At 46.8% G+C, this 25,543-nt stretch overlaps 1 protein-coding gene across 1 annotated transcript in view; it reads right to left on the bottom strand.

The window, feature by feature from the left end:
* The window catches only part of cubn (cubilin (intrinsic factor-cobalamin receptor)), a gene marked incomplete at both ends in the record, with an annotated part of 58,673 nt that overhangs the window by 23,149 nt on the left and 9,981 nt on the right, over positions 1 to 25,543 (bottom strand). The window contains 25 exons of the mRNA XM_084475492.1: positions 462 to 643; positions 959 to 1,164; positions 1,764 to 1,896; positions 2,365 to 2,493; positions 2,794 to 2,907; positions 3,045 to 3,161; positions 3,438 to 3,594; positions 3,889 to 4,070; positions 4,533 to 4,701; positions 5,194 to 5,375; positions 5,563 to 5,722; positions 8,000 to 8,187; positions 10,041 to 10,197; positions 10,853 to 11,034; positions 11,594 to 11,754; positions 13,680 to 13,866; positions 14,498 to 14,628; positions 15,554 to 15,770; positions 17,128 to 17,293; positions 17,595 to 17,770; positions 19,683 to 19,839; positions 20,236 to 20,426; positions 23,867 to 24,029; positions 24,601 to 24,782; positions 25,033 to 25,267. Coding sequence (XP_084331618.1) covers positions 462 to 643; positions 959 to 1,164; positions 1,764 to 1,896; positions 2,365 to 2,493; positions 2,794 to 2,907; positions 3,045 to 3,161; positions 3,438 to 3,594; positions 3,889 to 4,070; positions 4,533 to 4,701; positions 5,194 to 5,375; positions 5,563 to 5,722; positions 8,000 to 8,187; positions 10,041 to 10,197; positions 10,853 to 11,034; positions 11,594 to 11,754; positions 13,680 to 13,866; positions 14,498 to 14,628; positions 15,554 to 15,770; positions 17,128 to 17,293; positions 17,595 to 17,770; positions 19,683 to 19,839; positions 20,236 to 20,426; positions 23,867 to 24,029; positions 24,601 to 24,782; positions 25,033 to 25,267 — 4,224 coding nt within the window. The remainder of the gene's footprint in view (positions 1 to 461; positions 644 to 958; positions 1,165 to 1,763; positions 1,897 to 2,364; positions 2,494 to 2,793; positions 2,908 to 3,044; positions 3,162 to 3,437; positions 3,595 to 3,888; positions 4,071 to 4,532; positions 4,702 to 5,193; positions 5,376 to 5,562; positions 5,723 to 7,999; positions 8,188 to 10,040; positions 10,198 to 10,852; positions 11,035 to 11,593; positions 11,755 to 13,679; positions 13,867 to 14,497; positions 14,629 to 15,553; positions 15,771 to 17,127; positions 17,294 to 17,594; positions 17,771 to 19,682; positions 19,840 to 20,235; positions 20,427 to 23,866; positions 24,030 to 24,600; positions 24,783 to 25,032; positions 25,268 to 25,543) is intronic.

The following is a 25,543-nucleotide window of genomic DNA, read 5'->3' as shown; positions in this document are numbered from 1 at the left end:
CTTAATTATGGACGACCAGAGGAAGCTTAAGGGACAATAACAGTCTGGGTGATTAAACCATCGTAGTCTTCTCTCTGTCTGTTCTTTCTGGCTTCAATAAAGACATCCGTTACATATACAATATAATTGGACAAAACAACCTTTTCTCACCACACTCTCGCACAAATGTAAAAAATGTAAATTTAGCACTTTTGGAATCATTGTGCGTCAGTCAGTACAGCATTTGTGGACAACATTACAGTGAATTACCGTACAAATCACAGTAAAATGTCTTGTCACCAAGATCACAGAGATATATCGCTGTTGTTTACATGTGTGGCAGGCGAGTTCACGCTCGGAACGTTGGAACACTCTCAGGTAGAATCGGCACAACTGAGTTTTTTTTGTTGTTTTGTTTTATATTGCTAACGGATGCTTAAGTAAAACCAAGTCAGAGAGTTACGATGGAATAAATCATTCACCTTGAGTTGGTCATAGTAGCAGTTTGACAGGTCCTCGATGTCTATGTCTAGGAAATGGATTTGGACGTAGCTGTCTCCGTCCACGGTGACGGTCCAGCGGTAGTCTGCGTTGTTGGGGTACGTCCGTGGGTACAGTGGAGAGGCGATCTGGCCCGACTCCCCTGTCAGGTCGTTACCATACACTGGAGGAAGACGGTCAGGGACAGTGTTATTCAGAAACACTGCACCACAGAAAAATCTTCCTTATGAAACCGGGGTGTATTTATGTATTCACCCTCAATGGTGAAACCACTGAGCAAACCCAAACTCTTACATTTCAAATACAGTCATCTCTGGTGTCACACGGAGGGAAGATCAGTTCATTCAGATGAACGCAATCACCCGGGCAAGGATATTGAAACCAAAATCGACGAACACCAAATCAACCTGTGTCCTGGTGCTGCTGCAGCTGTTGTGATTTTAACGTTTTGATCATGTTTGCCACTCAAAACACTCACAGTGCGCAAAACTGGCTTGGAAGCCGACACCGCTGACCGATGCGTCGGAGCGGAAGCGTATCCACAGGATGTGGCCGGTCACCGAGGTGTAGTTGGAGGGGAGCCTGTTTCCACACAAGCGGCTGACCAGGGGGCCGGTGGAGTTGCCCTCCCTGATCTCCAAAACGTCCTTGTTACAGTTGAAGCTCGTCTCCAACCTGAACATACTGAGAAAAACCAGTGGGAAGATGGACCATAAGGGAGGATCTACAGTATAGGTCACATACACATACAGTGTAGATTATACACTGTATGTGTATTCACGTTATTTAAATAAAGTAACATTAAATGGTTTACAACCACTAGAGGGCAGCAAGTGTGCTCCATGGCAATCTTAGAAACTGAGTTGCAGCCTATAATCTCCACAGAGTTATACTCTATAGATACTTTCTTACATTGAGTGTAGTTAAATAAGTTACCTTGTTAATATTCATGACTTGGTTTTGAGAAATTTGTACTTGGGATATGATAGCTTATCAAATATGATCCAGCTATTTAAACTTTCTTTTATCAAGGCCTTCCTTGTAAACCCGCCACCCCCGACACACATTGTCGGTCATCTGGAAAATCCTTCGCCTACTCTCACATTTCTGTATCATCCCCTTGAGGGCAAGGGGATTCGTGGCTCCAGGATTACAATCTTGGTTCCCATCTTATGTTTCCTAATGCAATGTTTCATGAATGTCCTTGACTGTACTGTATATATGCCCCAACACAAACTACAACAAAACGCACAACACATGTCCAGCATATTTGGGCCACTGACATGAAGGAGAGCTGGAGGCGGTTGCCCGGCGAGCTCCTGAGCGTCCAGACACACTCCACGTTGGCTGGGTAGGCGTCTGGGAAGTTGGGGCTGTTGAAGGCCCCACTCTCCATGAACAGATCCCCTCCGCAGCCTAAGAGGAAGCCCACGGTCAGCACGAGGAGTGGAGGTGAGGAGGCGATGGACACAAGTAGTCGTAGTGCATCTGATGTTGATGTTTTATTTTTTATACAGGGTAGGAAGCCACTGGAGCTCACAAGTGTGTGTGTGTGTGTGTGTGTGTGTGTGTGTTTCTGTGTGCGTGTTTGTTGGGGGGTGTGTGTGTGTGTGTGTGTGTGTGTATGTGTGTGTTTGTAGGGGTGTGTGTGTGTGTGTGTGTGTGTGTGTCCTCGTCTGTGAGAGTGTGTGTCCATCTGTGTGTGTGTTTGTAGGGGTATGTCTGTGTTTGTGTTTGTTGGGGTGTGTGTGTGTGTGTGTGTGTGTGTGTGTGTGTGTGTATGAGTGTGTTTGTTCGAAGGTGTGTGTGTGTGTGTGTGTGTGTGTGTGTGTGTGTGTGTGTGTGTGTGTGTGTGTGTGTGTGTGTGTGTGTGTGCGCTCCTACCTGAGGTGGAGGCAGTGTAGGTGGCTCTGAAGCCCCTCTTAGAGACAGAGTAGTCAGACACAAAGTTGACCACCAGGGCGTTGCTGAACGATGTCACAGGGTGAGGAAGGTCAGAGCCGCAGTAGCGTCCTGGGGAGAGCGTGGGCGGTTATGATGCTTGATGCAGGACTCTGTGATTGGTTCCCTGCTGATAGTGACACCCGACACTACATCCAGAATGCTGTTAACTGTATTAGGCTGGTTTGTTCATATCAGTCTTGTGGATAAGATCAGTAATACACAAGTGCAGCTTTGCATCCGTTATATTCACTTCGATTTTGCAGTCACACAATGGGATTGAATTGCATTTTTAGTTTTTTACATGCGGACACATGCACTTTGACACACACACACACACACACACACACACACACACACACAACCAGGTACCTATGGAAGGGGCCTCATAGTTGTTTCCATCCAAGACCTCTACTGCATCATGGGAGCAGTTGGAGTTTACCCTCTCCAAGTCAAAGTCGGTAAATGACAAGGTCACGTGGTTGACTATAATGTAGAGAGACACACACACACACACACACACACACACACAGTGTTATTATTGTTATCCAATTATTCAAAGACACAGCCGTCTGTAACTAAGGGGGGAGGGGGGGTACTACAGTTTTAACAAGGTCATTTACAAGGCTCCTGTGCTGTGATGATCCAGCTGCAGTTCAGATTGTGGGCGTAGTTGCTAGGATACCGCGGAGAGGAAATGGCACCTCCCGAGTCATCAGCAACAAGGTTTCCGCCACAGGCTGTAATGGAAGGGTGAGGGGTTAATGATCACATCAACCCATCACCAAGACATCAGGGGCTAATGAGGGACAGCACACAGCTGACAACGAGGAATGTTTACTGTATTAATGCCTCGGTGGCTATATTGATCTGTCTGTAAACCAAAATAATCTTGAACACCAGAAAATAAACTTGATTAACTTGATACTGATTTGATGTTTCCCGGTGATATGTCCCTTAAATGAGTGTCACACTGAAGCAGTCAAACGCCAACGCCGATGCAGCAGAACACACACCTTCTACGAACTGGGCACTGAAGCCACGGTGGTTGCTACTAGCATCCGACCTGAAGCGCACGTAAATAATGTTCTGGGTGGAGATGATGGCGGCGGGAGGCACGCTGCCGCACACACGGGCCAGCAGGGGGGCCAGCATGTTCGGGCCGTCGTGAATCTAGAAAAATAAAGAACAGGTGGAAGGACTAAGAGGAGAGGATTTCCCACAAGTGGACGTGGAAAAAAAAACGTTGCAATTATGAATCATGAAAAAAGCCAACAGGGTCAGTTAGGAGGGCAAAAAATGACGCTGTTTTGAAATATGACATTATATAACATGTGGCCATAAAAAACACATTTCCTTATCAACACATTTTTAACCAATGCTTTCTACCCAACCTTTTCCAGTACCCCAACCTTCCCTCGCTTGACACACCAAAACAACATAGATATGACTCAGGTAGTTACTTACAGACACATAGTCATAATGGCAATTAGAGTTGATCTCGAGATCCAGGTCAGTAAAGTTGAAGAGCACGCGGTGGGTGGGGTCCACGCTGATGACCCAGGAGCAGTCCACGTTGTTGGGGTAGTTGCTGGGGTAGGAGGGGGAGTGGATCTCCCCGTACGGCGCGGTCACCGGACCCCCACATCCTGGGGGTTACATGGGAGACGAGAGGACGAGAAGAGGCTCATCAGATACAAAACGTTGTGGTGTAGCAACAGAGCTTGCACCGAGTGCAAGTTAGGGTTACACTTTCCGTCACAGTGTAATTATATGAGTAAGTATTGTGTAATAATCAATTTAAAAACATGTTACAACATGAGTATGTAATAGGGGGATTGAAAATAATATAGCTACACAGTGGGGTCAGGGGTTTAGGCCAGGAATAGACGAAACAGCGTGTTCCACACTGGAGTAGGTTTTAGGCTGTTCCATAACGTTAGTACATATTAAGTAAAAGCTGTTACAGGTCGTGATATTGCTTATTCCACACATAATAACCCTGTTACAAGGACACTGTCATTTAGTGTGACGGAAGTTAGAAAAAGCTAAGAGTTTGGATTTAGTTTGCTACATTGATTTTCCTAATGTCCTAAAGAGGTAAGTCCTACCTCCTGTCGATTCCACCCAGCTGGCGTTGAAGCCCCGCCCGCTGATGTAGGCGTCGGTCTTGAAGCGCACAGTGATGGTGTTCCCGGTGCTGGACACCTGCATGGGGGTGGTGGTGGTGGTGCACAGCTGGGCCAGCCGTGGTGCGGTCTGATCTGGGCCTCCAAACACCTGGCAGAGAGGGAGGCAGTCACGGCGATGGTGGTTGTGGTTTGACTGATCCCATTGGTGTGGGATCAACATGGATCCCATTTGTGTGATCCCCATGGATAACATTGGTGTGATCAACATGGATCCCTTTAGCGTGATCACCATGGATCACATTGGTGTGATCACCATGGATCACATTGGTGTGATCACCATGGATCACATTGGTGTGATCACCAGTCACAAACAATGTTGTGTATATATCTGTGGGGTCATTTTATTGTGAATGTGTACTTTCTATTTTACTTTTATTATGTAGTTGAACCATGCTTTTTTCGCAATAATATCAGTGTTCAGAATGTTCAGAATGCCCCTCCAGAAAAACCCTGTTATTCTATGCCTTTGATGAACAAAATAACTGAACTTTTTTATATATAAGTACTTCACTCTCACTTCATCAACTAAAAATAAATAACCATGAAAAACCAACCAAAAAAGATAAGACAAAGTCTGCACCTCAAGCACATCGTAGTTGCAGTCTGGGTGGTGCTCCACGTCAAAATCGTGGATGTTGATGGTGATGCTTCTGCCGGTTGCCACGGTGATATGCCAGATACACAGGCTGTTTTCTGGGTACCGGTTGGGATAGCCCGGGCTGTTGAAGGAGCCAGAGGGGCCATGGAGCTCCCCACCACAGCCTGCAGGGGGCGGTAGAGAGGCAGAGGGGCAGGAGATGCTGCAAAATGATCTGTTTGTCATACTACAAGAACATTTATAAAATACTAACACACATAATATATATTTATACAGTATATATATATATATATATATATATATATATATATATAAAATATTATAATATATGTTTGTGTGTGCTTCTCCTACCATACTGATGCCACATCATCTGGAAGCCCGAACTGGAAAAGGTGGAGTCTGACCGGAAGACCATGGTGAGGTAGGGGCTGGTGGTGGTGCTGGCGGGGGGAGGTGTGGCCCCGCAGAACGTGCCGATCAGAGGAGCCTGAGTGTTGGGGCCGTTGTACAGCTGGGGGGGGGGGATCATACTTTTTACACATATTTAATGTGTAAAACGAGTCTCAGAGCTTTGGTTGAAGAAGTCACATACATCTCAGTTCATGATCACATAATGATATGCTTTGATGATATGCTTTGACTGCTGAGTATCAGTGGCCGTCCTCATGAAACCCTGAACTAACCTGTTCAAATTCAGTGCAACTATGCAGAAAACGAGGTGGCAGGGCATTTTTAAGCTTAATAAAGGCCATGGTCTCCTCTGCCTTGTATTTTAAATGGTGGCTTTACAATAAGCAGGAGAGAACATTGTGGCTTTATTGCTTGGGTTGCTTCAGCAACCCCATCTGATAAAGCCTGAACAGCTCTCCTGACAGATATAAATGCCTGGGCTTTATGGTGCAGATGCCCTGCTGGTAAACACCATCAAAGAAGGGAACACAAGCTTGCATCTAAAGATACAGACACACACACACACACACACACACACACACACACACACACACACACACACACACACACACACACACACACACACACACACACACACACACACACAATATGAAGCTATCATAGATTCAGATCTGCTAAAGTCTCACACTCTCTCTTTTTACAGATTACTTTTATGTGAAATCAGTTTGGTATTTCTCTCTCCTGTCTCTTTGACTCTGTGCTATTTTTGACAATGCGACATGGATTGTAATGATTTTTATTGGCTACCCTTCATAGAATAACATTTTAACTGATCTGGGTCTCTTAAAGAGAGACAAGACCTGGTTTCAAGAATGTTATGAAAAACAGGAGAGAATGGGCAGCGTGGAATGTTAGATTGGTGGCTCAGGGATGAGATCAGCCTAGCTGAACAGCCACACACAGACACACACAGACACACACAGACACACACACACACACACACACACACACACACAAACAGACATTCACACGCATACACAAATACACGTACTCACACACGCGCACACACCCTGCCCAACCCCCCTCTCACATAGACACATGCTCCCACAAATCAGTCTATTTTTCATTTAAGCCCAATGATGTCATCCTGTGTTTGCCGGGTAGCCATGGTGACAGAGAGGAGCGGTGGGGCAGAGGGAAAACATGCAGTCGTTCTATTTTCCTGCCTTTCTTCCAAAAGCCTTTCATGGCAGCAGTGGAGGAGGACCTGGCCAAGCACAGAACTGGGGTTATGTGAGCTCTGTCATGGAGTTTGTTTTATGTTAAACCCCTGGCTAACACTTAACAATAAGGCTGAATTAAATAACCATTCATTAACATTTGTTTTCCAATGGTGTTCCTGTTAACGACGGCATTTATACATTATTTAATAGGGTTAGGATAAGGGGTTTAGAGTTAACCCTAACCCACTTACCGGAACCATAACCCCTTACCCCTCTGCTAATGTTATATCATAATGCATATTACTGCATTAACTAATGTTAATTGATGGTTATACACAGGACATTACAATAACACTTGAACTGAACTGTGTGGGATATGATGAGATGATTGTAAATGACACAGGAAGTCATTCATTGATGGTTTTTGAAACAGAAGAAATTTGTATTTAGTGAGGTCAAGGAACATTGATACCAATATTAGGGATGAGCAATAATGTTTCTTCTTTTCAAGATTGCCAAAAACAGGTCATCATCATTTGTCTTCATCATTTTGATGTGGTCTGATTGGACTCATGATAAACAGATATGGAAATTAGTTTGCCTGAGCTGAATTCAACTGAACTCAGAGCTTCACTCTTGCCCTATCAGCAGCAGGAAGGGGCTGTTGGTCGCGGTAACTTGTGTTCTGATCAGCTCTGTAAGATTGCCCACAGGAAGAGCATTGGGCTTTCATTTGTATACACTTCATTAATACTGAAGTATATAACCTGTTTGTGTGGGTGTCTGTGTGTGTGTGTTTGTGTATAGAGAAAACTATACTTGCTTGTGATACTTGCATGTGTCCACTGTTAAATGCTTTAACAAGGAATAAATTATCACAAAATATTGCATTGCATATTGCAAGATGGAAATTTCCATGACCAAAAACTGATATGCCAGTTCAATGCCATGAATGCATTTTATATTTTCTGGGCAACAGTTGCTCCAGTGGTAGAACAACTCATGTGGGAATTAAAGGGAAGGTGGTCACTGACACAGTTGACCATTGTTGGTGTCTGGATGTTTGTGATGCGTTTATGTGAGGCTTTGGTTCTACAGTGCTTTGAGCTTTCTGCAGTGCTTTATGCCTTTTGCATCAGTGTGCACGCTCTTACTGTGACGTTGTCAAAGATGCAGTTGGTGCTCCTTTCCAGGTTGAAGGCTGTAAAGGTGTAGTTGACGGTGTTCCCCGCCAAGGCCTGGATGGTCCAGCTGCACTGAGAGCTGGCCGGGTATGCGTTGGGGTAGTTGAGAGACTCGATGACACCGCGACGCCTTCCAGAGATCTGCACACCTTGGCAGTCTGTCGGGGAAACCGTAGACACAGATGGGCTGACAAAGTTGTGATTGACACCATTGACTCAAATTTGGCTTGGATAGATGCATGAAATCAAAATGTAATTCTAAATTTCAAAATGAATTAACAATGGAAGCTCTGAGACCGCACCATCAGCAAGGAAAACATTGTTTACTGCAATCGTTCTTCCTAACGATGAGTCATGGATGGATTCCTGATACAGCCAGATTATGGCATTTAAGTAGATAATAAGAGATTGGTGCTATGCCTATCATTGGTTACTGTTCAATAGTGGAACCCTCAGTATGTTGCATTCATCTGCTTCTGATTATTAGGCTCAATAAGCTGCCAAATGTGTCACAACCAACACATTTGGTTGCAACACTAGCAAGTAAAAAATCGAAATCTAGTTGCAAATGTGGTTCTTGTAGACTGGTATAGTACACAGAACATACATGGTGGACCAGTCACTTGGCTGGGTTTAAACGTAGGCACAGCCCTGGTGGATGGAACGATGCTAGGAGGCTTGTTAAGACATCACAGGAACATAAAGGCCTGACCCAACCATTCAGACAGAACAGACTTTATTAGAAAGACTGCTGCTCACAGACAGCCTGCATGCACACACGCACACACAAACCTAGCCAAATTGGCATTGAGCAGGGGGATGGAAGGACAAAGCAAGAAACAATTTGGCTGCCTGCAGCTTGCAGAAGCTTTTCACCCCCAGGAAAAGCATTATGGGGAATGCCAAATGCTGTTGGCGAGAGACATGCACGCACGCACGCACACACACATACACATACAGTGTGCATTCACCCGCCATACAGACTATATATATCTATCTATCTATCTCAATGTCATGTGTTTTCTGGCTTGTCATCAAGGTGTCAGGTGTCCTGGTGTGCTCTGTGTCAGTACTGTGTTTCCCTCTGCGTCTCACACTGGTGAACACAGTCTCTCCTGGTGTACTCTGTGTCTGTACTGTGTTTCCCTCTGTGTCTCACACTGGTGAACATAGTCCCTCCAGAGAAAGCCTTCCCACAAGACTAGCACAACACCCCCCTGGCACCACCCTCCTCTCCCTAATAATGATGTAAGAGAAAACACAAATCTGCCCTGTGTCTCCCATGGACCACGGTGAGATTCTCCATCAAGCTTTTGTCAGTGTCATCGTATGCCTTTATAAACCTTTATTGAGACTTTTTGTATATAGATTTAGATTTATACAGAGACTCAGGACTGCTAAAACTAGGTCAGGCAATTTATTTTATACACCTTTTTTGGTCATATTATTTAAAATTCTGTTTAGGTTTGCAACAGCAAGCAATAAATCAAAGTTCTGACAAACTAATTAATCAAATCCGGAATCTGGCTGTGGCAGGCCTGTAATAAGCCAGATAATCAGATCATTTCATTCAGGCTGAATGAACTCATTGGACGGCCTACCTGTCTGTCTACCTACCTACCCGGCTACCTGCCTGCACTCTGTCCATGCACGTGTTATGCATGACCGGAGTCTTCCACACGGCTAGTCAGACCTATTGCTAAAGCTAGCCAGCTAGTGCTGATTTTTGGGGGAGTGGCTATGGAGGGAGGCCTTAAAGGAGTTGTGGAATTTCTTTGGTTGGATGCTGGTTTCTCCAAATTGCCTACCCTACCTTTAAACAAGGACCAGGCAATAAAAATAAACAGGGACATAGAAAAAAACATGTATATAGTTAAAAAAAAACACACAAAACAAACAAATGTGGATCCTCTTCCACAGGGCTGGGCTCCTGTACCTGACCGGCTCCTCACGGGCCAATGAGAGCCATCTGCATCGGGGACCAAAGGTTTGTGTGGCTGGTACAACTTACTGCTGGTGTAGGAGGCCAGGAAGCCCCCGGCGCTGATCATGTGGTCGGTGCGCAGCCTGACGTACAGCTCGCTGCCGGAGGAGTTGAGGGGCGCGGGCAGCGTGCTGCCGCACAGTGTGGCCAGCTTGGGAGCGGTGGTGCTGTTCCCGTCATACACCTGCAGCGGGACATGCAGGGAAGACCCATGATGGGCATCTGACCGTTAGTGTTGAGATCACAGGGGGCGCAGGGGGTTGTTTGACAATCCCAGAGCAATGCATTGAAAAACACAGCATTAAAGCCAGGATCCATCTCCTCCAATAGTTCTGTTTGCTCTTGAGTCATTTATCCAATGACTTGACGGTGAATACAGATACATGAGCAGGGCAGGGTTCGGGCATTCTGGCCTTCAAGTGGACTCTGTCCACATTGGGGTTCGAACTCAGAACCTTTTAGTCAGGCGTCACATAATTTCCACGAGTGAATTAACAGATTTAACTGTTATCTCCTGCATTTCACTACAGTCAAATGATAACTGTTTCTCAAACATAAGATGTCAACTAAAAAATAGATGATGGTTGTGTTACAATGGTGTTGTGTGCTGAATAAGTCAAAGTAGTACTGATACTGATGGTGTGATGAAGGCACACCTGTAGGCTGTGGTTAGTAAATAACGCTGTTCTGGGATTATCTGCACTGTGCACTCCGTATTCTAGGACTAAAGTCTGGACAAACGGTGGTGAAAAAAAAACCCACAGCCCCACCGGTGCTTGCTTCACCAAAGAGTCCTGTGAGCGAGTGGACCGGGGCTGCAGTACTGTTGCAGAACTCACCGCCAGGTAGTCGTAGCGACACATTCCGGAGGACTCCAGGTGGAAGTCTGAGAAGGAGAGCCGGAGCAGGTTGCCCTGGCTGGCCTTGATGCGCCAGTAGCACTCTGCGTTCGGGTGGTAGGGCAGGGGGTAGTTGGGCGAGGTGAAGGACCCTGTCGATGTCAGCAAATTCCCTCCGCAGCCTTTTCAAACGACCACGGTAAACAAAGAGAAAAAAAACATAAATAATTAATGCCGAAGTCGTTCTTGGCATCATGGAAGCCAAGCGTCCAAATAGGGAATTTAATCAAAGGATATCCTTGTTAAATCGAGGGTTTGACTTTAGGGTTTTTGTGTTTTTAGGGGATAGATTTGGCATGTTTTCATGGGGGTTCTCACTCAGTTACACATGCACACATACACACACACACGTGCACACACAGCCACAGCTATAGGCATGCACACACACACACACACACACACGCACACATACACACACACATCCACACACACACACACACACACACACACACACACACACACACACACACACACAATGCAGAAACACACACACACACAAAACTATATGCGTGCACAAACACACACACACACACACACACACACACACACACACACAAACACACACACACACACACACACACACACACACACACACACACACACATACACACACACACACACACACACACATGCACAAACACAGACACACACACACACACACACACACACACACACACCCACCAGTCTGTGTGCCGTCCCAGTGAGCGGTGAAACCCTTGTTCGTGGTGCTCACGTCCGACCGGAACTTGACCCAGAGTCGGTTGCTATGGGATACCAGCACCGGGGGCCTCTGACTGCCGCAGAACCTCCCGATGAAGGGGGACGTCTCGTAGCCTCCGTCCCTGCAGCGGGGAGCGGCGCAGCGCAAGATGAGTGGGAGGGATACGGCAGTGCAGAGTCAGCATGACTCAACGGATACACTCAACGCTCAAGGTGGGCTGGTTGGGGCGTTCGTTTTGAACTCCTCCACAATGATTCTTTTACACCCTGCCTGATGACCTGAGGGCCATGGAGAGAGCCGAAACCTACCTTTTTAGTCAGGCGTTTAATTAAACTTATTTATCAGTTTATTTAATTATTTATTTATTTATTTTCACAAAGTTGTCGCTTTGGGTATGGATGGGTGGGAGGGTGAGGGGGGGATGGTTTGTACATGCGGGAATATCTCTGGGTGTGTTGTGAGAGGGGGGGGGATTGTATTGGGAACTTTGTGTTACATTTGCTTGTTTGAAAAGTGCTATACAAATAAAGTTTGATTGATTTAACTTTTGTCTTTACGCCCGGGCCCACCGAATGGTTGAAACATATGGTTGCAAATACTCTGAGAAAATGCTGAGAGATGCATTTGATAGTACATAATTATGCTAACAGAGTCGTTGACCGCAACGCCCCGTCCAATGACTCGCATTATGTAAATAACACAGAAATATTGTTTGTTGCTTGCACGTTCTCAAGGGCGTGGACTTTATCGATAGGAAATGATATCTCCAGATCAATGTAAGTCTATGTTCTGTAGAATATTACATTGTCTGTCTGAGAGGACAACCGTTCCTATGGCTTCCAAGGAAATGAGTTGATGTACTGCACAAATGATCATACTGATATATTTGGCAGAAAGGGCTCCGCCCACTATTGCTGTTCCCAAATGATCGCTTTGCCCAATTGATATATGTTCAGATATGTACGTATTGCTTACAACAGGATCATTTGTAGTCGGCTCGATCAGCAGCACTACTTTGTAGTCAGCCTATGCTGATACTATAGAGCAGTAGTAAACACATACGGTATTACACAAAACATTCACGCATGAATGAGGATATTTTCAGAGGCTAGTGACCAGGGCGGTCGGGGAGGTGGAGGGAGGTTCTAGCATGTAAAGCTATTGACATGTGACTCTTAATGAGCAGCCGTGGGCATTATCGGCATGTAAAGACCCTGTTTTTCTTGCGGATTGAAGTTTTTGGAATATTGACAAAGTCTCACAGGAGGTGTTGATTGATTAATGAAACGTGGTCGCCCATGGACAGATGGGTGTGGCCCTGTGACAGATGACGCAGGTCGGTGGAAGAAGGCGCGCGGGCGGCAACCAATCTGCAGGACTCTCCCACAACCCCCTTTCCCTCCCTCCCCCTCCCTCCATCTCTGAACTGCTTTACCCGTACGCTAGGTCTCTCCCGCTCTGCAGAATTCACCGCCGCCTCCCACAGCAGACTGCGCCCCTGGGATGGGGCCCTCGCCAGCCTCCACCATCCACTAGAGAGTACAAACCCATCGCAACCTTAAAGACTGTCCACAAACCACTTTGTTTCTCAGCGTTGTACTTTATCTGTGTGGCCCCAGCGGGAGAGGCTTACGGCTGCTTTAATGGTCGGAGGTATTGACCTGAACTCAGCAGAATGCTGAGTTTCAAATGAATCTGGATTACTTCTGCGTTGCCACAGTTTTGAAGATTGATCGTGTTATTCTGTAATGTTTGTGCTGTTGCTTGTTATTGTACAGGAAGACAAGCTGGTCGTCAAGGCAATCAGTTAATCGGGTTATTTATAATAAATAAACGAATAAACTTGATAAATGAATTAATAAAACCCTTCAGACAGGCCTTGACTCAATCACTCTCCATTTGTGTTTCGTGCTCCGTGTTCCTTCTTTGTGTCTGTGTCTGTTTCCTGTCCATCGTCTTCCTTCCCTGTACAGTATCCCTGAGGGGCATCACAGGTGCTTCTGAAGGGCCACATACAACTGTTATTATTACAATCAAACCCCTGACCTGATCTCCACGTAGTCGTAGTTACAGGTGGAGCTGTACTCCAACTGAAAGTCGGTGAAGTTGAGCTTGATCTGCATGTTGACCCCCACCACGATCTTGAACACACACTCCCGGCGGTTGGGGTAGTTACTGGGGTAGTTGGGCGAACTCAATGTCCCCGTGGGGGAGGTGAAGGTCTCGCCACAGTCTAAAGCAGGGATCAATAGATGATGAGGAAAGAAAATAAAGACACACAGATATATGAGATGAGAGGAGAGGAAAGAAGAGGAGCAGAGAAGTGAGAGGAGCAGCATTGGGGAAAGGTTATGTTGAGGACAATGGCTTGGCTATGGTGTGCCCGCGTTGGTCTTTGTGCGAGATGAATACACCGTGGTGCGTCCCATGAGACTGCACATTTATCAGCACCGTTTTGAAAAGGTCCCAAGCCTCAGTGAACCTGGGAACACATGAGGTTGCCTTGGGCAACCCAGTGCCCATGGACACACCCATTGGGTGAGTTGGGGTAAGAAATTAAATGTTCTTATCTGGATTCATACATCACTATGAATCCAGAAAAGACTGAATGAATGATGAGCCATGAGTCTGAATCCACATCTCAATTACCACCGCAACGGGCGACTAGACAGTAAATGAAGGCGGAGGAGACGTTTACAAAGGTTGTGTACAAAAGTGGGTCGTTTGCACGCTTAATTAACCATGTCAGTCCGATTGAGATAACAAATATTCCCAGAGTGAGGAGGGGCCAAGAAGGGACTTGGTGTATTGATATAAAACAACAAGAACCATAGAGATATATGTCGAGCCTGCGGCCAGTGTACCGGTGGTAGCGTTGATGGAGATGTAGCTGATCGAGAATCCCTCAGTGGCTGTGCTGCCGTCTGACACAAAGAGCACGGTCAGCATGCTGTCAGTGCTGGTGATGGATGGGGGCACTGACCGGCCACAGTACCTGCAGAGAAAGATATACACACACACACACACACACGCATGCGTACACATGCAGGCATGCACACACACGGACAAACGCATGCAGGCAAACACACACACACACACACACACACAAACATGAATACACACAAACACACACACAAACGCATGCACGCATACAGGCAAACACACACACACACACGCACACACACACACACAAAATCGATAAGTATCCTACATTTATTAATTAATTTCCTAGTTCCAGGGGCTGTAGGCAAGATTTAAGGGGATTTATAATGGGAGTGTAATTTGTTCGAAATGGCATGGTCATCCATCGTGTGAGTAAAATGCTCTTGGAGGATATCTGTTTCTAGTTGAATGTGCCTGCCTCTGTCTTTCAAGATCTCAGACCGCTCCCAGCGGATTTCAGGGAGTCTCCTCCCTGATTGATTCAAGGAATCCATCTTGCCTGTCAATCATATACCTGACAATCACATGCATGCACAGGGCAGAGAAACGTTGGAGGGAAAGGACCAGAGAGGGAGGTTGTGTTTTTCCATCTTGCTCTCTCCTGCTCACTCCCTTCACTACTCCCATATCTTAACTACAGCAGCTTCGATCACCATGATGTACATAAATACAGCATCACTATGAAATAACAATCAAACAATTTGTATATTTCCTAGTAGTCTCACAAATCCGACTTTACGTTATTAATCCAAAGTCCGACGGCAGATGAGCTCAAATCTGGGAGAATGGTTTCGGTTTCGAATTGTTTCGACCAATCGTGTCGCTGGGGGGGGGGGGGGGGGGGGGGGGGGCGGTGGATCTGTAAGCGGGCAGCTGGCGAACACAAACTGGGAACCCTGCTGGATCGGAGGTTCACTTCCATGAGGATTCATGAGGAGCCACCGCAGTGGAGCGGGGATGACTGAGACAAACCGTACCTGCCCACCTTGGCGCCGGTCTGCACCGTGCCGTTGTCGTACACCTCCACGTAGTCATAGTCACAGTTGGAATGGTACTCCAGGTTGAAGGAGTCAAAGGTAAGCCGGATCAGGTTGCCGGGGGCGACGCTGATGAACCACATGCAATCTGCACCGTGCGGGTAGCCACTGGGGCTGGTGATGGTCCCTGTGGGCGCGGTCAGGGTGGCACCACAGCCTGGCACGCACACACACCACAAAACACACAAACAAACACACAGGCATGCACAGTCACACACACAAACACACACACACACACACACACACACACACACACACACACACACACATGCACACACACACACACACACACACACACACACACACACACACACACACACACACACACAAGATTCATCTGTAGCAGTTTCAGGTTCATTTGTCATATGTAGGTTAACGCAGGGTCAACGGTACAATGAAATATGAGAAAAACAGGTCAGCTCAGCGGTAAGTGCACCAGTCACAAGAACAGCACTATTACGATAAAATAAGTAGTGTTAGCATTCTCTTCGACTGGCTAAATTTGTGCCAACTGATATCACTTGTCATAAAAAGACGACATGCAAATGGCAAATGGCATCTGCTGACACCAATGTTTAATGTGGTACCTTCCATTTAGCTTAAAAGTGCTGTAGGTATGATTTAATGGCTAAAATTTGAGTGTGATTTGTTCAAAATGCCATAGCCATCCATAAGCTATTAGTGAGTGAAATGCTCTGTGAGAATATCTGCTGTAGTTGAGGGCACCTGCCCCTGTGTGAGACAATAGAGGTGATTATCACAATTTGATAGATTTGAGTCCGATTTTGAGCCTTTGAGTGTGCTATACTGAACACGTAACATGTATTTGTTGTTGAGTAGATTCTTATTCTTGTTTTAAATACAGTATGTATTTATGTCTCACTCTGTCTATCACAGGCACTGTTTGCTATATGTGTTTTTTGTACGTAAACAAATAAATAAATAAAAGGAAATAAAAGCTGAGTCAGGAGGGAACTGGGTTTAAAATATCTACATTATACATTCCACAGTATACGACCCAATCTATTGAGCAGCCGCTGGTGTCACTAGTCAGCAGTTTTTGTCCTGCCAGTTTGTCACATTATGAGAAACAAGACTTTCCCAGAGATATATCCCATTTTGTACAAAGTTGATTATTTTTTACTTCAATGCACCAGAATGAAGGCTATCTGGGATACCACGTTATCACAATTCAAACGTTCATCAAAGCTTTCATCATTCCTTTAACGAAATAAATGTTTCCATGGTTTTATGAGTTAAAAGCGTTATGAGTTAAGACCAATGGAATCCAAGCGCAAACGGCTTTCTTCATTCCTTAACCCAAATAAATTTTTCAATGGTTTTATAAGTAAAAAACGAGTCAAGCGTAGAGTCTGTTGTCTGGCTAGCTATAGTCCTACCTGCTAACCTAGCAGTCAACCCATCGCTGGACACTCATCATGTTGCTGACTGCTTCAGTGTGAATGCGTGTGGGAAGGTTCTATAAATAAACGGTGTGATGCCCCCCCCCTTACCCTCCTCAGCGGCGGCGTAGGCGGCGGTGAAGCCCAGGTTGCTGACGGATGCGTCAGTCTTGAAGCGGAGGTACATGGAGCGCTGGGTGGACTGCAGCATGGGGGGCACCTGGTCCCCACAGAAGGTCCCCAGCAGGGGGGAGCTGGACGAGGAGCCGTCCCTCACCTTTCGTGGTGGGGGGGGGGGGGGGGTTAACAAGGATTTCTATTTTTAAATAGAAATCCTTGTTAACTCAAGACTCATTTACACATTGAGAGTGGGATGACTAAAGTTTATAGTTTTTTTATGCAAAAGTATTTTTTCTGTCAGAAAAAGGTACTCTAATTTTCTATTAGAGTACAGTGTAATTATTGGAACATGGAGCACATCTGCAATTTCGTGATTCCAATATTATTGTTGTCTGATTTTGGGAAATCACGGCAAGAACTTCCGGGTGGGTTGCTTGGGGTGAGTGAGGGTATAGTACCTCCACGAAGTCGAAGCGGCATGCGTTGCCCTCCACGTCGAAGGACAGGAAGTTGAGCGTGACCACGTAGCCCTGGGGCTGGTTGAGCACCCACTCACACTCCTTGTTGTGAGGGTAGGCGCCCGGGTGGTAGGGGGTCCGGATCTGCCCCGTACCCGAGAAGGTGCCGCCACAGCCTTGGGGGGGGGGGGGGGGGTGGGGGGGGGGCGGGAGAGAGAGTGAGAGAGATACAGAAAGAGACAGAGAGGGAGAGAGACAGAAAGAGAGAGAAAGAAAGAGAAATTAAATAGTCACCCCCTATAGGCTAGACAAATGAACAATAGATTTTCACATCTCGAAGCGTCAGCATGTGTCGCCAGGCGGGGATCGATGCAAAACCAACAGCTTCCCTGCAGCTTTCCCTCCACTCACGTTTATAAACGGTAAACCTGCGACCGCTCGAAGTCCGCACTGCTCTGCATTAACGTGACGCGAGCTCTCGGCCACGTGAGTACGGTCAACAGTTAGAATCTAACAACGCGATTCCTGTTGAAAGGCCAACATGATTGTTCTTGTTTCGGCCGATACTCATTACTGCTTTGACTAACATAAATCAATACTTCATCGTTGTACCCTTCATTGATAGTGTTAGGATGTTTCGGACCTCCCAGCCATAGATAGCTGGATTCAAACCATCACATTGACATATCATTAGAAAGCAGAAACCTCTTAGCGATCCACACAGGGTTTCGTGTAGCGAGAAGGTCCCTGGTGTAAAGCATGGCGTGAGCACTTCTTCACCACATTGACTAGATCGCTAGAGTAAAAGCTGTGTGTTGCTCTCTGCAGTGTTGCAGCCACCGTGACTTAGACACTAATGGCGTGTAAAGTAAACTGCACACAAGGCGAGTACGGGCGTAGCAGTGAGTGTTAAAATTGCCCTCATTACTGAAACACAGGCTGGAAAAACGTCTGTAATGGATTGGAAAAGGAAGGTCCAGCCTGCATTAGTCAATGTGATAACCCCGGTGGGACCTCAATGTATTTATCACTTCCCAGTGTTTACTTACGGACGTGTGTGTGTGTGTGTGTGTGTGTGTGTGTGTGTGTGCATCTATGCACAAGTGTATGTGCTTGCGGCCCTAGTGGCGTTGAACACTGTGGTATCTGCCTTCACTGCTGGTTTAATAGTGCACTTGATCACCATGTGAAGTGCTGAAGTGCAGACGCAGCAAGAATCAGCAGTCACAGCTGAATATAAAATGGAGATCCACACACACACACACACACACACACACACACACACACACATACACATGTGTAGACAAAGCCTACACTCTCTAATAGTGCGGTGCGTACAGTGCGTACGCACATTTACGTCAACCAGTGAATACACACATACACACACACACATTCAAATGTGGATTGAGTGTGGGTATAATGTGAAAGGTGGTTGGCTGTAAGTGAGTTAGGGGGTCTCTTTTCAGGGGGCTGATGGGATTATGGTCAGTGGGAGAGGGGTGGCGAGCCCACAGATGGGGTGTGGTTAGAGGAGACAGAGGGTCTACATTGAGTTAGGACCGCAACAATGAAATCCATGGTTAACGACAGCACAGTCTTGAAATGTGTACATCAGATCAGGAGAAGAAAAGCCCCCACAGAAACAGCTCGCAAGATCTGAATTCATGAAGTTAATCCTCTCAAGAAACTCATTGGAATCTAATACTCGTGGAATATATTGCTTTGAATCTCAGTTTGGTTGGTAGTGGGAGGGTGATTATTTATAAAACCTAATCTAATCCAATATATTTGAAAGCATATTGAGGATAAAGAATATCGTTTTTTAATGTCCTGCTTGAATACAGTCTAATTAGGGTCTTCCAGCCTGCCCAGCAACTAACATACACTTGTGCATAGATGCACACACACACACACACACACACACACACACACACACACACACACACACACACGTCCGTAAGTAAACACTGGGAAGTGATAAATACATTAACCCCACCGGGGTTATCACATTGACTAACACACTGTGTGTGTGTGTGTGTGTGTGTGTGTGTGTGTGTGCTGTTGTGTGACTACGGCAGGCTCCCTCACCCACGGTGTAGGTGGCCCTGAAGCCAGCGTGCTGCACGGAGCTGTCGGACTTGAAGCGCAGCCAGAGGGTGTTGGAGGTGGAGCGGATGGGGGCTGGCAGGATGGAGCCACAGTATTTGCCGATCAGCGGATCCGTCTCCTCTCGCCCGTCCCGGACCTAGAGGGGTTCATCACATACGTCAATGGCTACGTTATTCACCCTCGAAGGACAAGTTCCACAGACAATAAGTATCAGAAAAGACTACGACAGAGAATATAAGGGGGGAAATGGGAACAAGTGAATAGGCGCATTAATTAACTATAAAGACAACTATAAAACAAAACTAGGACTAAGCACGTGTACAAAATAACACATAAATAAGAGCAGGAGAACAGATACTAGATTACTAGATTAGATCATTCACACACACACTCACACACAACCTCCGCTTTTTTCCGTTCTTGTAACACACAAACTCCACAGGCAGGGCTTTTCAGGCCTTATCCCCTGGAGGTGAATGTGCTCAAACCACGACCCCCCCCCCCCCCCGCCCCCAGGGACGGTTGACTTTACCTCCACGTAGTCGAAGACGCAGCTCCCGTGGGTCTCCAGGCCCATGTGGGTGAAGTTGAGGGCAACCACCTCGCTGGGCGGCAGGCGGATCAGGTAGATGCACTGGCGGTTGGCCGCGTAGTTGTTGGGCCAGTTGGGCGAGATGATGACCCCCTCGCTGTCCGTGTAGGTGCCCCCGCAGCCCGGGTCAGCTGTGGGTGGGAGGGTGGGAGGTTGTAACTGGGGTGGGTGGGAGGTTGTAAGGGGGGGTGGGTGGGTGATTGGGTTTGCGGGTCAGTGTCGAAACCAAAACAGGCCCGATAGGGAACGTGAAGTCACGTCGTGTTGGTGTGACGCTATGGTTAAGGGGGCCATGTTTAGAGGTGGCTGCCGCTCTTGGTCTGTTGGTGCCATCTCACAAGATGGCGCCCTGCGTGATGTTACTTCACGTTCCTTAAAGGGCTTGTACATCGTGCATCAAATCGCAATGACAGCCTCCATTTCGGAAGCGCAGGAGCATAGGAATGTTACTGGTGGTAATGGCGGTGTTTTGGTCATTGATTGGAAATTAATCGTGAAATCACGATGACGCCTCTGTAAAAAGGCTCTATAGTGTTTCAACCAGTTTTTGCTTGTCCGCAACCTGAAGCCCTGTCCCAGGGCTTCAGGTTCTGGGGGGGTGGGGTGGTCCTATACTGTGGCCTTTGTGAAGCACTTTGAGACTCACTGTGACTAAGGGCTATACAATAAAATGTTCTACACAATAATTCTCCTCCAGCTTCCTCACCTTATCTTCACCTCCCCTCTTCTCTCCCTTCCCCCATATCTACCTTCCTGTTCTGCTTTCCCATCTCACCATTCGTTTGACACGTTTGCTGCAGTCTTACACCTCCTGAGTCCTCTCACCTGCCCTGACACCACCTGAGCTCTGTCTGCACTTCGCTCTCTGCACTCACCCTCTCTCGGAAGACACATTCTTACACCTTGGAAAAGGTCGGGACACCTCTTGTCAGAGCAGCTTTCTTTAGAGGCAGAACGTTCCTGAACTATAACAACTAGGATTCGCCATCACTTCAGGGGCTAAAGAGTCCCTTGCTTGCGTAGGGGATGACAGACTGTCAGAAAATGGATGCTGCTGTGTTTGACGCATTAGAGAGCATCAGGAGGAGACTTTGACTGTGGATTCTGTGAGGACTGCTGGTGTTACTGCTACAAAAGCACTTCAATATTTTTCAATGAATTATTAAGAAAAAAGCCTGGGGGATTTGACGGATTAATAGAACAGACACTTTTTCTCCATTATCGTGGAAAAACATATTTTGAATTGTATACAGAGTATGGGACTTATATATTTAGCAAATATTTAGCTTTTTTTATGCAGAGTAAAAAATATATAAAAGATAAACGACTACTCTTCAATTTACCATTCGGCCCTTTTGTGTGTGTGTGCGTTTGTGTGTGTACGTTGTTGTGTGCCCGTGGGCCACACATTGACGCACCTAGCCCTAAGCTTCCCGATGCCCAATCAAGGGCAGGACATCTGCTTTTAATTCGGACAATATATGAACTCTGTTGTATTGCTGAACTGACTACCTCAAAGAAAAGTGGAACCATCATGGCCATCTGTTAACTGCTGAATTGTGGTAACTACTGGTCCGCTGTTTCAACACTAAGTATACTAACTGCCTCCGAAGAAAACAATCGTGTTTTCTACTCGTGGAAAAAAAAAAGACTTTAACTGTTGAGCTGTTGCGTCAGCACAAAGAGTATCAAAATACCTTGTAGAAACAGGAACCTCCATACCCCTCTGTCCCTGATTAAAACGGAAAATAATTTTATCATAACTACGCATGTGCCGGCTGGCGATTTGGGTATATAACACATGTTCAGAATACACTAGAGCCTCTGCTTCTTCCTCTCCTTCTTTTTCTCCCCCTGCTAGCTTATCGAAGCAGCTTCTATGGAGAACTTGAGCTACAAGGACCCCCGCTTATTTTATCTGGTGTCTGGTTTATAGAGACGAATCCTGCGCAGTACTGGGCTGTGAATGTGGGAATACTTCTCTTATATTTAGTTTTCTCTTTTGGGTTTACTGAGATAGCCCCCACACAGTACCAAGCTGCGAAGGCGGGAAGTACTTCTCTTACATCTAGTTTTCTCTTTTGCGTTTATTGAAATAACCCCCACACAGAACCAAGCTGCGAAGGTGGGAAGATTTCTCTTATATCAAGTTTTCTTGTTTTGTTTATTAATATTTACTTATTTGGTTTATTGAAACATTACCCACGCAGTCTAAACAGACTGAATTGTTGACTCTAATAGACATGCAGAGGAAAGAGCGTGTAGGCCTCTTACGAGAACCCCTAATGATGATTTAGTATTTAGACTCTTTTAATGAAATCGTAATTTTCTGTAACAGTGTGTAAAACGGTATTATATATTAGACTCTGTTAACTTTTAACCCCTTTCTCTTGACAATTATTTTCTCTGTCATTGTGTAAACAAGTTTTTTAAATCTAATTAAAACTACCTCACTACGTTTTGTAGCAGGCAATTAAATCAGTTCCTCAGTGATTGATCCGGCTCCCCAGTAGGGGCCCGAACGACAGCCCGCAGCTCTCCCAGCCTTCGCACGATAGGTAAGTGGTGCATGACATAAACAGGGTTGATGGCGACTGGTCCGGAGAGTGAGGCAATATAAAGAGGTTGAGAAATGTTCCCCGCTTTGTGGCCCACAGGGACTGAGGTGGTAAGAGACACTCCAGAGTTTGATCGAAACGCGTGTAGCCTAAATTTAGCTTAACCTCGTAGGGGCTTAAACGAGTGACCTGTGTTGGACACATAGACCAGAGTCTTCCTCCACCAAGATTAGCCGAGGATCTCTAACACGTACCAGGAGGGCCAGCACAGGTTAAGCCCCGGGGCCGAAGAGAAACCAGTATAGGGTACCCCCCCCTCCTAGGCGACGGCCCAGGAGAGGTCTTCCCACCTAGTGCGACTGAAGGTTCTCCCACAGCCTTCATGCTATAAAAACCCATTATAGGCGAAACACTCGACAACGTGCCTGAGAATGTGTGTTTACGTGCCTAAGTGTGTGTATTGTGGCAGACGCCCGGGAGGAGTGAGGGGAGTGGTAATTGAACATATCTGGCAGCCTGCTGGCTCCACCCCCAAGCCTTACATGGACTTCCTCCCATCAACGATGCAAGCCTGAGGATCATGAAGCAGGGGTGCTTGGGGTTAAAGGGGAGAGCAGACTACCACATGGGGGGGGGTGAGGGCTAGCAACTTCCAGAGAGCATCTGTGTGAGCCTCTGGAAGTATTGTACTGCCGACGAGAGAGCGATAGGTGGAAATTGTATTGGATTGATTACCCGTTGTGACCTGGACCGTCTGATTAACCCCACTGTGCACCGACTGCTTTGTTTGAGAACATTTGATAACGTGATAACGTGGGTTGTTTGAGAACCCTTGATAACGTGGGTGAATAAAAACCATTGAACATTATAAGGCTGTGTGTGTGTGTCTTGGTTCTTTCTAGTTGACTTGGTGGCGTGGAAACCCCACACACCCACGGGCCTGCTACAGTATGTAGGTGCCCGAGTGTGTGTAAGCGCGTGTCACCGGCTCAGGAGGCATCCGATTGGCTTACACGGGGTGGTGATGTAGCTGATGTGGAAGCCCCGGTCGGAGACAGAAAAGTCGGAGTGGAAGTGGACCCAGGCGGCCGGGCCGGTGGTGACCAGGGGGGGCGGCGAGGCCGAGCTGCAGTACTTTTTCAGGGACGGGTCCTCTGGCACCAGGCCGTCCCGGATCTGGAGCGACATGCGACATACAACGTTCAACATACAACGTGCGATGAGCCATCAGGGGTTAATATGGAGAAACACACCCACCCACACCCCGTTGGGACCGGCTGTCCCGTCCCTAACTTTGGGTGGCCTCACCCCTTAAGCCTTATTCATGGTCGCTGTGCGTAAACCTGCTGCAGCCCAGTGTGCACCAAAGACGGCGGCGTCCTGTTGCGCACCTCTGAACTGTTGAGCATTTCCACAGAGAGGCTACGGCAACGTGTTTAGTAGAATCTGTATGGCCTGTGTGCGGACAGCCCCTTCCCGAAATGAGGTGTCGCAGCGACAAACAATTCCACTTCACTCCCTCTCTATTTTATACTTACTGGGCATGTGTGACATTTTTGGGACACCCTTTTTCATCATTTGACCTTTACCACAATCCTTTTTTCAAGCGTTTGCTAAACAACAACTCACGTAATCCACTAAGCATATTACCACATTTATCATCTGGTCTTATTTCCCAAAGATGGCAATTTGTTAGCTAAGAGCTGGCGTTGCACCAGTGGCTAATCGTGTGGCAGGCCCCGCCCACCTCCAGGAAGTCGAAGCTGCAGTCGGGGTGATGCTCCAGGCTCAGGTCTCCGAAGGCGAAGGTGATGAGCAGACCGGGCGGCACGTTCACAGTCCAGTAGCAGTCTCTGTTGGGCGGGTAGTTGCCCGGGTAACCAGGGGAGTTGATGTTCCCATGTGTGTTGGTGAGCTCGCCTCCACACACTTTGGTACCCAGGCGAGAAATGTGTGTTAGGAGAAGGAAGACAGACAGACACACACACACACACACACACACACAAGTTCAGTTCAGTTCAGTTCAGTACTTTATTTGTCCCAAAAGGGAACAAATAAAGTAACACACACACACACACACAGACACACACACACACACACAGGCACACACACACACACACACACACACACACACACACACACACACACACACACACACACACACACATAGGGCGGGTACCTGGGTCCTGAGACTGCCAGGTGACGGTGAAGCCCCCGGCATTGACGGAGCTGTCGGAGCGGAACCAGAAGTAGAGTGCATTGTGGGAGCTGAACAGGTCCTGCGGGCTGGTGGCACCGCAGTATTTACCGATCTGGAAGGAGGAAGCGCTCTCTCCGTCGTGGACCTGCAGGAAGTCAAAGTTGCAGTTGGCACTGCTCTCCAGTTGGAAGAAGGGGAAGGAGATGCGCAGGATCTGTGAAGGAGGAGAGGATAGCAGTAAGTAAGTATGTTTATTTATACAGCACCTCTCACAGACAGGAGGTCACAGGATGCTTTGCAACAGTAGCACGAGGCATTAGTAAAAAGTGGGCACGTGGAAAAACAAAACAGCACGGTGCTGTACTAAAGCCTCATTAAATGTGTGTCTTTATATGTTTCCCCTGAGTCCGTATCACGTACATGCAAAGAAAGAGATGTCCACAGTCCTAGGTGCCTCAGCCCAAAAGGCAAAAGGCATCCCTTGCTTTAA

The sequence above is a fragment of the Micromesistius poutassou genome (genome assembly GCF_964030765.1).
Source record: "Micromesistius poutassou genome assembly, chromosome: 11".
Taxonomy (NCBI): domain Eukaryota; kingdom Metazoa; phylum Chordata; class Actinopteri; order Gadiformes; family Gadidae; genus Micromesistius; species Micromesistius poutassou.
Note: the sequence above shows the minus strand (reverse complement) of the source record. Positions and strands in the feature narration are given on the sequence as shown.